The sequence below is a fragment of the Nilaparvata lugens genome, chromosome X (genome assembly GCF_014356525.2).
Source record: "Nilaparvata lugens isolate BPH chromosome X, ASM1435652v1, whole genome shotgun sequence".
Classification (NCBI taxonomy): Eukaryota; Metazoa; Arthropoda; class Insecta; order Hemiptera; family Delphacidae; genus Nilaparvata; species Nilaparvata lugens.
This window is the reverse complement of record NC_052518.1, coordinates 594,592-608,384: the sequence shown is the minus strand read 5'-3', so window position 1 is coordinate 608,384 and position 13,793 is coordinate 594,592. Positions and strand designations below refer to the sequence as shown.

The 13,793-nt window shown below is 36.3% G+C and overlaps 1 protein-coding gene across 1 annotated transcript in view; it reads right to left on the bottom strand.

The window, feature by feature from the left end:
- LOC111064269 (VWFA and cache domain-containing protein 1) overlaps window positions 1-13,793 on the bottom strand; it is an 82,430-nt gene that overhangs the window by 6,789 nt on the left and 61,848 nt on the right. Inside the window, exons 15-16 of the mRNA XM_039442204.1 lie at window positions 11,914-12,126; window positions 2,392-2,627 (exon numbers count right to left, since the gene is read on the bottom strand). Of these exons, the coding sequence (XP_039298138.1) occupies window positions 2,392-2,627; window positions 11,914-12,126 (449 nt within the window). The remainder of the gene's footprint in view (window positions 1-2,391; window positions 2,628-11,913; window positions 12,127-13,793) is intronic.

The following is a 13,793-nucleotide window of genomic DNA, read 5'->3' as shown; positions in this document are numbered from 1 at the left end:
AGTGACCATTCCTGCACTGATAACAGAACGCAAAGAATCACTTTTCCGCTCTAGTGCGCAAAGTATTACTTTGATGCACCGAAAGAAACGTTTTTAGGAATGGTGGTTTCTTGAGTGCAGCAAAGAAACTTTGCGCACGTATTGCACATTAAATTTTTCCTACAGTTACCATAGAATGTGAAAAGTCAGTAATAGAAGATGAACATGTCCTATACCAAATAAAATGTTTGTTTGTGTAAATCTTTAGTATTTTCAATGCTGATAATGTATATTGCAACCATTCCACAACAGAATTGTTCCAAATTCAGTCTAAATGACAATAGAATGAATATTATAAAGTTCTATGAGATTCAATTATAATAATACTCCATCTACAAGAAGTCATCAGCAATTGTAGAAATGGCCATATCACTTGTCTGGATAATTATGTTTTTGAGCCATCAATGAGCCTCACAAACGTTATACTTTACCCGTGACTAGCAGTTTAATATTCTCCTATCCGAAAACACAAAAGTTTTGCAGCAAAACTTTGCTTATACTTATACAGTGCCCATTAATTTGTTTTATTGATTAATTTGTCTATGCGATCAAAGCTGTAAGCTTATGTTTTAATTTTTCTATTAATGTGAATAAATAAATAAGCTAATATGCCCAGGACTGATTAAGGATTAGGCTAGTGATCAGCCCTCAGGACAGACTTAAGTCTAACCTGACCATTCTATGAAATTTTCATGTGTACTATTTATTCCAGTTCCAAATATCCTCAAGTTCGAGTCTGAATGATATATTATACACAATTAGTGTAAAAATATAGTTTCAGCTTGTTTTTTCTTGTAAATACATTAGTAAACGTGTCAATTTGGCCTTTCTGCTTTTCTGGCCAAGCGACCAGTAGCCGCATGAAACGTATAATTAAGGTTATAGGTACTGCATTATTTAAAACGTGATTAAATTATATTATATAGACATTACATTTACCTGAAATGCTGAACTTCAATCATTCAAGTCACTGTTGAGTAAACAGTATATTGTAAATCCAGTGTTTTTGTTTACGGCATTCAATAACATCTATTCTGTATTCTGTTTCTAATTCATCAACGGCATTCATTAAAGTTGTTCTACGAAAATGTGAGTAGAGATTTTTCGGGGAGTTGAAGAACTGAATAACTTTTTTGAAGTGTAAATATTTATGTTTCAAGCCTAATGGATACATTATTGTTTTGAAAATATAACAATCACAGCGTTAGTATCACTAACACGAGTAACCTAACCACAAAAGTAAATAAAGATATAAAAATACTTGATTCCTTGATCATAAAAATGGTCGATAAATGTTTCCAATGTATTCCAGTTAAAAATATATGCATCTCACACATAAAAAATCGTTCATGATAACTTGAATAGAAATAAAATACTGATATTGAATACTATCAAAACTTCTTGTTTATTTACTGTTTATTATCCAATATCTCGCGGTAATAATAAGCTGTTTTACAAAAATTTCCAGCCAGCAACATATTCAGATTTGCCAACATTTATTTTACTTTGCCGCACTCTACCGTCATAAAGCGTGTTAACTATTTTGTGTTGTTATGTTGCAAATTTGGAGTGCGGCAAAGTACTTTGCCGCACTCAAATCTACATTCCCGCACTGGTGTGGGAATAAGGTATTTTGCGTACTATAATTGATGCGGGAATGAGCACTTTTTCGGGTAACTGTAGGAAAAATACTTTGCGTATTATCTTGCAGCCATCCCAATCAGCTGTTGACAATGTTGGCGTGTATTTTAATGCCAATTTGTTCTATCTATATTTTTTATGATTTTCGAATAAATAAAAATGAGAACTCATTAAATTATGCATTTTGAATATTATTAATTATTCATTATTTCAAATAATATTTTTTTCATTCATAAATTGATTGGTTGAAAAATTATTTAGAAATTAAGATTTACTCAAAATTATTCAAATTTTCAAATTAATTGGATTAATTTAATTTTTAATTTGAATAAATTATCGATTATTAATTTTCAATTGGATTATCAAGTTTAAAATAAATTAAAGTTGTTATTAATAACAAAATTATACAGACAAACATTTGATGGATTTCAGCCATCATTTTACCCATAATCAACCACTTTTCATATTCAATGGTAACTGTAGGAAAAATTTAATGTGGAATACGTGAGCAAAGGTCAATAAACCATTCCGCCCTCGCCTACGGCTCGTGCGTAAACGTTTCTTTCGGTGCAGCAAACCGATCACTTTGCGCGCTAGTTGCACAAATAACTATTAAGTGCACTTGAAAATGGCTTGAAAGCTGAAACTAGCAGAGAATAATACAATTATCATGATTTGTTCTTAATCATACATAAATTGTCAAAAACTCACTTGTAATTGGTGAAACGTTTGCAGTCAAAGTTGGTGCATGGTTCGACTTTGGCCAAAAGTGAGTAGTAGGAACTAGGTTTGATGCCAGGAGGGAATGGTTCGGCATAATTGGGACATGGCGGAGCAGCTTTCTGGTAAGACTTACTAAGACACACATCCACATCAACGGAGCATTCACACGGACATTCGCAGTCAGTCTGCGCCATACGGTTACAGTTCATGCACTGTCGATCAAGCTGAAACAAATCAAATCAAAGCTATACTCCTAGTCAATAGTATACTTCGCACCTAGAGCAGAAAATGAGACTTTTCCGGCTCGAAATCGGTTTTCAAGTCCGAAGCCGTAGGCCGAGCCGGAAAAACATTTTTGCCCGTGGTGCGAACGCTATTTTTCGCCACACACAAAAATAAACAATATATATATATATATATATATTATATATATATATATATATTATATATATATATATATGATAATAGTTGTTTACTAAGCACTTCCAAAAGCAGAAGTGGAAGGTGATAGCTCTAGCAAATCTAAGGTAATCTGAATATCAGGAAATTGTGCAAGTATCTTTATTTTTTATTCTGATTTGTCTAAATAACCTAAAAGATGATGTTCAATTATGTGGGAGGTTGAGTTTATACTTTTTTATTCTTTCAAATGACAATAAGATGATATTATTATTAATGTTTTAATTATTGAATAATGAACACAGATAATGGAACAGTTTTTTGACCAGCTGTTTTTTGATCACCTTTCTTAGTTCCATGTTAGCGGCTGGAAAGAAACCTGTTCTGACGTCAGACGAGAGTCGTCTGCAAACAATGCCTTTCAGATCTATGTAGGGACTGGAAAACAGCTGCTTTCTGTGCAGTGTGGCGAAAATGAATTATTCGACCACATTATACAACAAATCCCCTCTAACCGGACAGAAATTGCAGAAGACACCGGAAGCGACAAACTTTAGTGAGGTCCACGTTATAATGGCAGTGTTTGATTAGCAATGTTATTGCTATCCTTGTCTATCATTCAATAAAGTGGATAGCGCTATCTCTCTCTCTCGCTTTGCTCTGTTGCCAGATCGTCTTTTAACAATTAATTAACAAAATATTCCATCTTAATTATGAAAATTCATAATTGAAAAATATAATTTCTCGCTTAATAAAATATAATTGATTATTTTAAACGAGAATGAACAGTTAATGTTACATCAATAAACCTGTATTATTAATAAACCTGTAGAAAGCAAAACAAGTCACACAACCAATAACCCTACAATCCACCCATCTGGTGGTATTGTGTGGTACAAAACAGAGGATCGGCAATGTTGTTCCCCTATCTTTCTCCACTGCCATTATAACGTGGACGTCACTAAAGGCCACCGTTGACAATGAATCCCATGAGATTCGGAAGCATACTTCAGTCAGTCAGTAAATATTTCATATTTTTCACAATCAATATAGTCTGCGAATAGTCTTTCTTTACGTTATAATGGCAGTGGAGAAAGATAGGAAAAAAACGTTGTCAATCCTCTGTCTTGTCAATGCCTTCTATATGGTAGCTGATACATTTTTTGTGTAGTTGAGAAGTTGATATTGTGGTCATTATTCATACAGATTTAAATCTGTGGTTTTTGACAATTTCTTAGTCTTTTTCATTCAGTAGCTGATACAGGTTTATTGATGTAATATTAACGGTTCATTCTCGTTTTCAGTATGGCGTGAGCTCTTGAACAGTGCAGACCTACGTAGTGTAGTGTAGAAGTAGAAGTAGTGAGTCAGCAGTTGATTGTTCACAGTAGTAAGTGGAACAAAACATTGCATCGAATTTCGGTTGAAATCCGCCGTCTTTATGCAAGTGAAGTGACCTACTTTCGCACGGCCTTCTAGTATCGTCTGCGTTCGCATTTTCGCGGTCGTGAAAGCCGAATACGAGGGCCTTCCGTGAAGTATGTTCGCGAAATAGAACAATGTCAACACCAATTGGAAAATAGTTGAATCTTCCAAGTTCTCTTGTGCCCGAGTTTGAAGAGCAGGAAAACGAGGAAGATAAAAACGAGATCATGGAACCCACCAACACAACAGAGATCCAGAGTGTTCCCCGGATCGCTACATAAAATCGAATAAGCTTCAATCTGCAGCCGAGAGGGCGCTCTTCATCGCCTGGAAGGAGTTGGATGAGAAGAGGAAGCAATTAGAGAGAAGTAACGCATAACTACTGCAGAAGATTGAAAACTTAGAATTACGATTTCGGAAAATTGAAGAGAACATCGATATCAAACAGTCAAGCAGTCCAGTTCGTCCAGCTGAAGCAACAACAGAAGCAGTCGAGAACTACTCGACAAACGAAGAGGAATTGGCAAAAGAGAATAGAATAGAATGGCTGCCTTTATTTTTATCTAGGAGGGCGGAGTTAGGGCGCAGCCGGCCCTCTCTTACACTCAACCCTCCAATACAACGCTAAATAATTGCTAGATTAAACAAATCAAATTAAGAAAAAATAGTTATTTGTGCAACTAGTGCGCAAAGTGACAGTTTGCTGCACCGAAAGAAACGTTTACGCCCGAGCCATAGGCGAGGGCGGAATGGTTTCTTGAGTGCAGCAGAGGAACTTTGCGCACGTATTTCACATTAAGTTTTTCCTACAGTTACCATTGAATATGAAAAGTGGGTAATTATGGGTGAAATTGCCTGAAATGCATCAAATGTTTTTCTGTGTAATTTTATTATTGATAAAAACCTTAATTTATTGTCAAATTGGATAAAAATGTTGTCCTTGGTTACAATATCTAATACTAATAATTTGCTCGTTGTGCTTCGTTGCACCTCTGCTCACTATAGCAGCCCAGTCACTGTTACCAACTTCATTTTGATTTTGCTGCACTGTTGCTCCATATAACCTACTAAGTATTTTGCGTTGCCATGTTGCAAATCTGGAGTGCAGAAAAATTTTTCCCGCACTAGAGCGGAAAAGTGATTCTTTGCGTTCTGTAATCAGTGCAGCAATGGCCACTTTTCAACGTAACTGTAGGAAAAATATATAAATACAATATATACAAACAAGGTAAATAAACACTATTGAAATATAAAAAATAATCAATGGAGAAAAAAAAAATAACAAAACCTAAATTATAATTAAGATATGAATAGAAATTAAATAATAAAAACTGAAAAATAATACAATGTTACAAAAGAAGAAGTAGAAGTAGAAAAAGAAGAAGAAGAGGAAGAAAGAGAAATAATAAATATTTAATTGTTTTAAGAAAAAGAAAGAAAAACTGGCCAATGAACCATGAGCTAGGTCCAGCCACCCACACCACCCCTGATCCACCTGAAAACAGCCGCGCCAAACCGACGAGGTTCCTCAATTCGCCTCAGCTCAACAGGCAATGTGTTCCACAATCCACAAGCTGTCACAAGAGAGGACTTGTTGAACATGACTGTCCTATGAATTGGGACAGCCAGCAGATGGGGACCATGTCGGGTACCACCCTGACCAATGTCACTCAAGAAGTGAAAGTCTTCAGCTAAGTACTTGGGTGTCTGAGTTTTCAACACTTTATGCAAAAGGAGAACAGCATGGAATGACCTACATTCATGTAGCTTCATGGTCGTCCCGTCTGAGGTTGAAGATGAAGCGGACACAGTAGTTATGCGCACGCTGCATCCTCTGTTGTAGTTGAACAGTCATGTCAGTAGTTACAATGTCGCAATAGTTGAAAACCGGGAAAATCAAGGTCTTCACCAACATAACCTTTGTTGAAAAAGGAATAATGTCAGAAATCTTCTTCAACGTCTTGATCCCAGCAATCACCCTATTGCATGTCAACGTCACATGGTTTGTCCAGTCCAAGGTCCTAGTCATAGTGAGTCCCAAGTTTTTCACGTCTGAGCTGTACTCTAATTGAACGCCATTGATTGTAATATATGGTCCATCTGACAAATCAAGTGTGTTCAGTAGTCTCGAATAACCAACCACGATTGCCTTTGACTTTGTCTCGTTCAACTTTAGCCCATTATTACTAGCCCAATCAAGTAAACGTACTAATTCGTCATTAACAGACAGAGTCGATCAGGGTTCGCAACAAACGTGTTACGAATAAGAGGAAGCTGAATAACACATTGTCTCCTAAACCAAAAGAAGAACCTGCTCGTAGTTTTTGTCAGGTACATAAAATTGTTGCAAAGTCCAATGCTGATTCAGAGAATAAAAAGAAAAAGGAAATGCCACCGCCTCCTATCATAGTGTATGGTATAAAGAGTTTGGATACTCTCCTAAAGAGCTTGAAAAAAGTATCAGCAGTTGAAAAATTTAGGATCAAGCTCTTGAGTAGTGAGACTTTTAAAGTGAATGCATTTGACTCAGAAACATACCGTAATATCACGAAAGAACTGATCAATGAAAGCTATAACTGGCATTCATATGAAAACAAGCATATTATCAGTAGAGGATAGAGAAATAAATGTGTTGTAGAGGAAAATGAATTAGACCAAGAAGAGAAAGTAGCATTCTTGGGAATTTTATTGGACAGGAAATTAACATGGCATCCTTACATTGAGAGGATATGTAATAAGATATCATCTGGGGTATTTGTCCTGCGGCAGCTTGCTAGGCTGAATGATAGCAAACTACTGTTAACTGCTTACCATGGACTTATACTATCTCATATTAGGTATGCTATTTTAGTATGGGGTAATTCATCTCAACAAAATATGGACAGGGTGTTTAAGATTCAAAAGAAGGCACTCAGATGTATAGAGAAAGTGAATAGGTTAGACTCTTGTAGGCCTTTATTTAAAAAGCTTGGTCTATTAACTGTGCCATCTTTGTATGTATATGAAGTTGTAATGCATGTGAAAACGAGTGGTGTGATCCAGAATTCAGATGTTCATGAGTATAATACGCGAAACAGAGCAGATTATCATATAATGGGTCACAATAGTAGGTTATTTGAACAAAAACCAGACTATATTGGTAGGAAATTTTATAACAAGCTACCTCAAATCTTGAAAAGTAATGATGATTTGAAAATTTTCAAAAAACAAATTAAAAAATATTTAGTTGATAGAGCTTTTTTTAGTGTACAAGAATTCCTTTCAAACCTAAACTAGGTTGAACTACTTAGTGTTAGAATTATTATGTAATAACATGACTTGTCTTATACTCCATGACTGGAGTCTTTAGGGCGTAATCTTAAAAAAAAAAAAAAAAAAAATCAATGCTCAATATATTGGGAACAAATTCATCCTTGGTGGTAATTTCAATTCAAAGCATATGCATTGGGGATCACGATTAACAACCGCTAAAGGAAAAGCTCTCTATGATGCAATAAGAGAGTCAGAATGTGTAGCTCTTTCAACCGGAAAACCAACCTACTGGCCAACGGACACAAGAAAGATTCCTGATCTTATAGATTTTTTTTCTTATGAAGAATATTTCAGTGAATTATTTACAAATTTAGGAAAGCTTTGATCTTAATTCAGACCACTCCCCTATCATCCTGAAGTTGAGTGACACTATTTTTCAGAAACAAAGCCCTTGCACCACATTAGTTAATGAGCATACATATTGGAATGGCTTTCAACAAATGCTGGAGGGAAGAATTCATCTTAATATCTTAATTCACCACTAATGAATGCAGATCAGATTGATGGAGAGTTGGAAAAATTTGTAACCGATATACAACAGGCAGCATGGTGTAATACTCCACAAGCAAGTAGAAGAGGAACAACTGGAAATAACTACCCAAGTGAAATAAGAGAAATGATTGCGGAGAAAAGTAGAGCTAGAAGAAAGTGGCAGCAATCACGTTCTCCCCAAGATAAGAGATTGCTGAATAATCTAACTGAAGAGCTGAAAAGAGAGATACAATCTATTAAAGATGAATCGATCAACGGTTACTTGCGCAACTTAACAGGAGGAAAAAACACTGATTACTCGCTCTGGAAGGCATCTAGGAAAATGAAAACACCTATTCAACAAGCTCCTCCTATCAGAAAGCAAAACAGAGAATGGGCCAGAAACAATGAAGAAAATGCACATACATTCGCAGATCATCTTGTTAAAGTTTTCCAGCCAAATAATGGACCACAGGAACAAGATTTAGAAACTGATGAAAATTTTATGCAAGAGAATCAAGAAATTCTACGTGTCTCGGTGGAAGAAGTTAAAAAGGAAATTAAGCTTATCAATACAAAGAAAACTCCAGGATTTGACTTGATAACTGGCTTAGTCCTAAAGCATATGCCAAGGAAAGCACTCATCAAGTTAACAAACATACTAAATGCTTCATTTAGACTTAGATTTGTACCAGGAATCTGGAAAGTAGCTGAAGTTATAATGCTGCTCAAGCCAGGAAAAGAACCACATGAAGTAACTTCATATAGGCCGATTTCATTGTTACCTGTGTTATCAAAGTTGTTTGAAAGGTTATTATTGAGTAGGCTCAAGCCAATAATAGAGAGTAAACAATTGATTCCTAATCATCAGTTTGGTTTTCAGAGAAAAGCACTCCACAATTGACGAGGTACATAGAATAGTTAATGTAATAGAGAAGAGTTTGGAAGAAAAAAAGATTTGTTCAGCAGCTTTTCTTGACATAGGGAAGGCCTTCGACAAAGTATGGCATGATGGACTTCTTTACAAGTTGAAGAAAATGCTTCCCAAGCAATTCACAGAAATATTGCAATCATATCTGGGTGGCAGGTACTTCAGAGTCAAGTATGAAGATTCATATTCTGATCTGAGAAAGATAAAAGCAGGAGTTCCACAGGGAAGTGTCTTGGGGCCAGTGCTTTACCTTCTCTTTACCAGTGATATTCCTAATCTGGAGGAGAATACCACAGCCACGTTTGCAGACGACACCGCCCTCCTAGCAGTCGACAGCGATGTTCATACTGCAACAGAAAAGCTCCAGAAATCTGTCAACAAAATACAGGACTGGGCCAGAAAGTGGAGGATGAAACTCAATGAGGGCAAGTCAATTCACGTCAACTTCACCTACAGGAGAGCTGATGAGTACCATCCAATCAGCTTAAATAATATCAACATACCGCACGCAAATTCTGCTAAATATCTCGGCATGACACTTGATGCTAAGCTTCGCTGGAAAGAGCATGTCAAAAAGAAAAAAGAAGAGCTCACCATACAATACAAGCAATTCTACTGGCTTATTGGAAGAAACACATCACTTTCAATACCAAACAAAGTTCTCCTGTACAAACAGATCTTCAAACCTGTCTGGAACTATGGTATCCAACTGTGGGGCTGCACCAAACCGACTAACATCGCCATCATTCAACGATTCCAAAACAAGGTGCTCAGAAACATCGTTGATGCTCCTTGGTATATGCGGAACAGAGTCATCCATAGAGATCTGGGAGTCAACCTGGTATCCTGTGAGATTCAGCAGTAAGCAGAGAGTCATGAAGCACGTCTCCACTAACACAACAACGTCGAAGCAATCCAGCTGCTAGACAACGGAGGATTGGTGCGGAGGCTCAAAAGGAGGAAGCCATTTGAATTAGTGTAGTGCAAGTGGTTTCAAGTGAAAAAGCAGAGCAGTGATTGAGTGAAACAATAAAATCATGCCTTATAGTACTATTATTTGATTTAAGTACATAATATTATCATTAGCAGTTAAGAGATTCTAGTGAGGGTTTCACTGTATTTTATTATTATTTAGTAGGATAGGTTCGATAAAATTTGCAATAGTAAATAAAAAAAATCTCGTTTAAAATAATCAATTATATTTTATTAAGCAAGAAATTATATTTTTCAATAATTCCATAATTAAGATGCAATAATTTGTTAATTAATTATTAATTCCACATTGTTGAAAGACGATCTGGCAACAGAGCAAAGCGAGAAAGAGATAGCGCTATCCGCTTTGTTGAATGACAGACAAGGATTGCATTACCATTGCTAATCAAACACTGCCATTATAACGTGGACCTCACTATTGTGTTAAAACTACTTGATGAAACATATAGCAGTTCGTAATGGATAATGAAATTCAGGAATTTAAGCTGAAACACATACAATCACAACTTGCCACTAAATGCATCTAAATCCTGCACTAAAATAGAAAAGTAGGTTTGTGATTGTTTAATTGTGTGGCTCGAATTCAATTAAACGGCAATGAAATAAAAAACCATATAACGCAGATAGTTTAATCGAATATTGAATTTAGACACCCCGAAGTCAGAATACCAATTTCCCTTCTTGTCACTAAAACATCTTCACATCTGCACATTCAAAATTCGGGATGCTCATTTAAAATACTCTGAAGTCGTCTCTCTCATAGGCCTGTGGCTTCGAGGTCATAAGATTGTGAAAAAGTGGTTTAAAAAATTATTTTATTTCAAAAAAGATCTTCCCATAAGCTTCCAAGAATTTATACAGGGTGAGTCATATTGAACTTTCCGGTTTTGGAAGGGCGTTGCACGAAGAAGGGAAGGGGCAGAAGGGTGGGGATGGTATCATTAGACGCGCCATGACATGTAGTTTTAGTGCGAGCAATGGCTTGGGGCGGGACAACATCGTGCATTCGTAGTTGAAGAGTTTATTAAAAATGGCGGCTCCGTGATCACAACACAGCGTGCCTTCCGTTTAAATTTTGCTATTGGTCGACGTGATCCCATTCCCATTGGACCAACAATGAGAAATTGGGTATCAAATTTTAGAGCAACATCATCAGCATTAAAAACAAGACCACAAGGCCGAATTAGGACGTCTTGGGTATCAAATTTTAGAGCAACATCATCAGCATTAAAAACAAGACCACAAGGCCGAATTAGGACGTCAACGTCAGCGGAAAAGTGGATAGAGTGCGGGCTTCAATTCAGCAATCCCCTCGGTGTTCTGTTCGGAAACATGTCGCTTCACTAGGATTATCTTTCAGTAGTGTCCGCAGAATACTGCATAGAGACCTTAAATTTCACCCATACAAAATTCAGGTAGTGCAAGAATTAACAGTTAGAGACTGAAGACACACGAAGAAATTGATGCCGCGACATTCAGCAGATCCCCCGCACTGCTGTTTTGATCTTCAGTGATGAGGCACATTTTCCCCTCGCCGGAACTGTTAACAAACAAAATTTTCTATACTTGGCTGAGAATAACCCAAGAAAACTACTCCACAGCCCTCGAGAGGCAGTGTGGATCACGTCGACTTATAGCAAAATGTAAACAGAACGCACGATGTGTTGTGATCACGGAGCCGCCATTTTTAATAAACTCTTCAACTACGAACGCACGATGTTTTCCCGACCAAGCCATTGCTCACACTAAAACTGCATGTCATGGCGCATCTAATGACACCATCCCCACCCTTCTGCTCCATCCCTTCTTCGTGCAACGCCCTTCCAAAACCGGAAAGTTCAATATGACTCACCCTGTTTCAGGATTGAACATTGGAGAAACTAATAATGAGACAATGTAAGAAGACTGTGCATTACATTCATGTTCTACCGTTAGTGGTCAGCCAGTATTATTGAATGAATGAAAGAATGAATACTTACCGTGCTGCAAGGACAAAACGCCGTTGGCTGACAAGTGGTATTAACGACCCCCAAGAAGATATTGGTGCCAGGAATGGATACAATTTGGTAGCGAACACATTGTTCACCAGATATCTTGTTGATTAATACGTCTGACAGACTTGTGTTGAACTTGTAATAGCGTTGGATTGTGTTGGTGGCATAGTCCGTACACAGCAATTTCTTAACGAAGCCCTTCAAGAGAAAAACATTCGACAGAATTATTTGACGGTCACTTGAACGGTCAATATTACAATATATTAACTATGATTCATTAAGGGCCGTTTGCACATCTAAAGTTTAAGCCAAATCTGATTTATTTTTGGTTTGAACTAAAATTTAGTTTAAACACAGTATCAGTTTAAACTCTAGGAAAGTTTAAAACTACCAAAGCAGAAAGTTTGTACCAAATAATTTGGATTAACTTGTGTCACCTGGTCATATGAGACATATATATATTAATCATATATTTATCTCATATTGATCAGGATTTCAGAGTAATAAAGTTAAATTCATTTGAACAGTTATCTTTCATGGTCAGAAAGATTGTTTATTTGTTGCTGCGTGATATTTACGGTAGCTTCTCTCTGTTTCTAATAACAAACGTGTGCTTGTGCGATAGATAGAAAAATATTATCATGTATTCGAGGTGACGTTCATGTTTGGCATTGAGTGAGTTTATTTATACCCCAAAATTATCTTTTGGGGCAGAGCTCGTTTTGATAGGACTGACAGTAAAGTCCGGCTGTTCTGGCGAAAAGGATAGATTTTGATCTTGTTTTATAATACAGTTTTCCTGTCGCAGTTCAGGCAGTTTAAAGAGAATTGTATTATTGAATAAGACAGGATCTGAACCCATTTCACTAGATAAGTTATTTTGATTTTTAAATTATAATTGACGTCGCGAATAATTATCGGTGATTGCCAAGCAGGAAACCATCTTCGGAAAGGTAGGTGTTATCCTTTTGAGTTTTCTTTTATATTTTTCATTACCACAAAGATTGATTCAATGCAGCAAAGCGAGTAGCCCTTAATATTGGCCCATATGAATAAAACCAGAGCAAATGCTCATGAGCAAGAGCATGGAGCATAAGGTTTTGCTCATGAGCAAAAGGTAGAAGCAAAAGCATTTGATCATTTTTATATGAATAAGCTTTACCTTATGCTCCTGAACTCTGGAGCAAATGCTCACGTATTTTAAAGATTTTTCATCAGCTGATTCGCTTTTGTAGCCTTACTTTGTTTTCATAGCTCACGGAAGCGCTAAATATGCAAGTAGGGTGCACCGCTTGTCTTTGCGTCGTCTGCTCTGTTTTTTATTTATGAATAGAGTTTTAGGTTAGTTGAGTTTAGAATTTTGAAATAATAGCGTGAAAAAATGTCATCTCTATAATAATCTTCAGCATATTCTTATAATATCAATAGCCTTCTTATAATCGTCTACACTCTCATCTTCTTAAATGCCTATTTCCTAATTTGTGATGGCTATCGTTGTATTTATTTTTTTGTAGGGATAATGGTGATATATACTTATCATGGTTGAATATAAAAAGTTTTATAGTTCTCAACTTTTGTTTGTGATTGTATCTGGTATAGTTTCCTCTTCCTCATACGAATTAGTTGAGCCATTTTACTATGAGCAAAAGGTGATAAGCTGCTCTAGACTAGACTCACCTTTTTTGAAGCATTTGCTTCAAAAGTTGAGCAAATGCTCTAGTTTATTCATACAATTTTGAGCAAAAGCTTTTACTTTTGAGCAAATGCTCAAACAATTTTTTGATGAGAATGAGGAAAAGGTTTTGCTCACGTTTATTCATAGAAAATGAAGCTAATGCTCCATATTTTAGAAGTATAAGCAAATG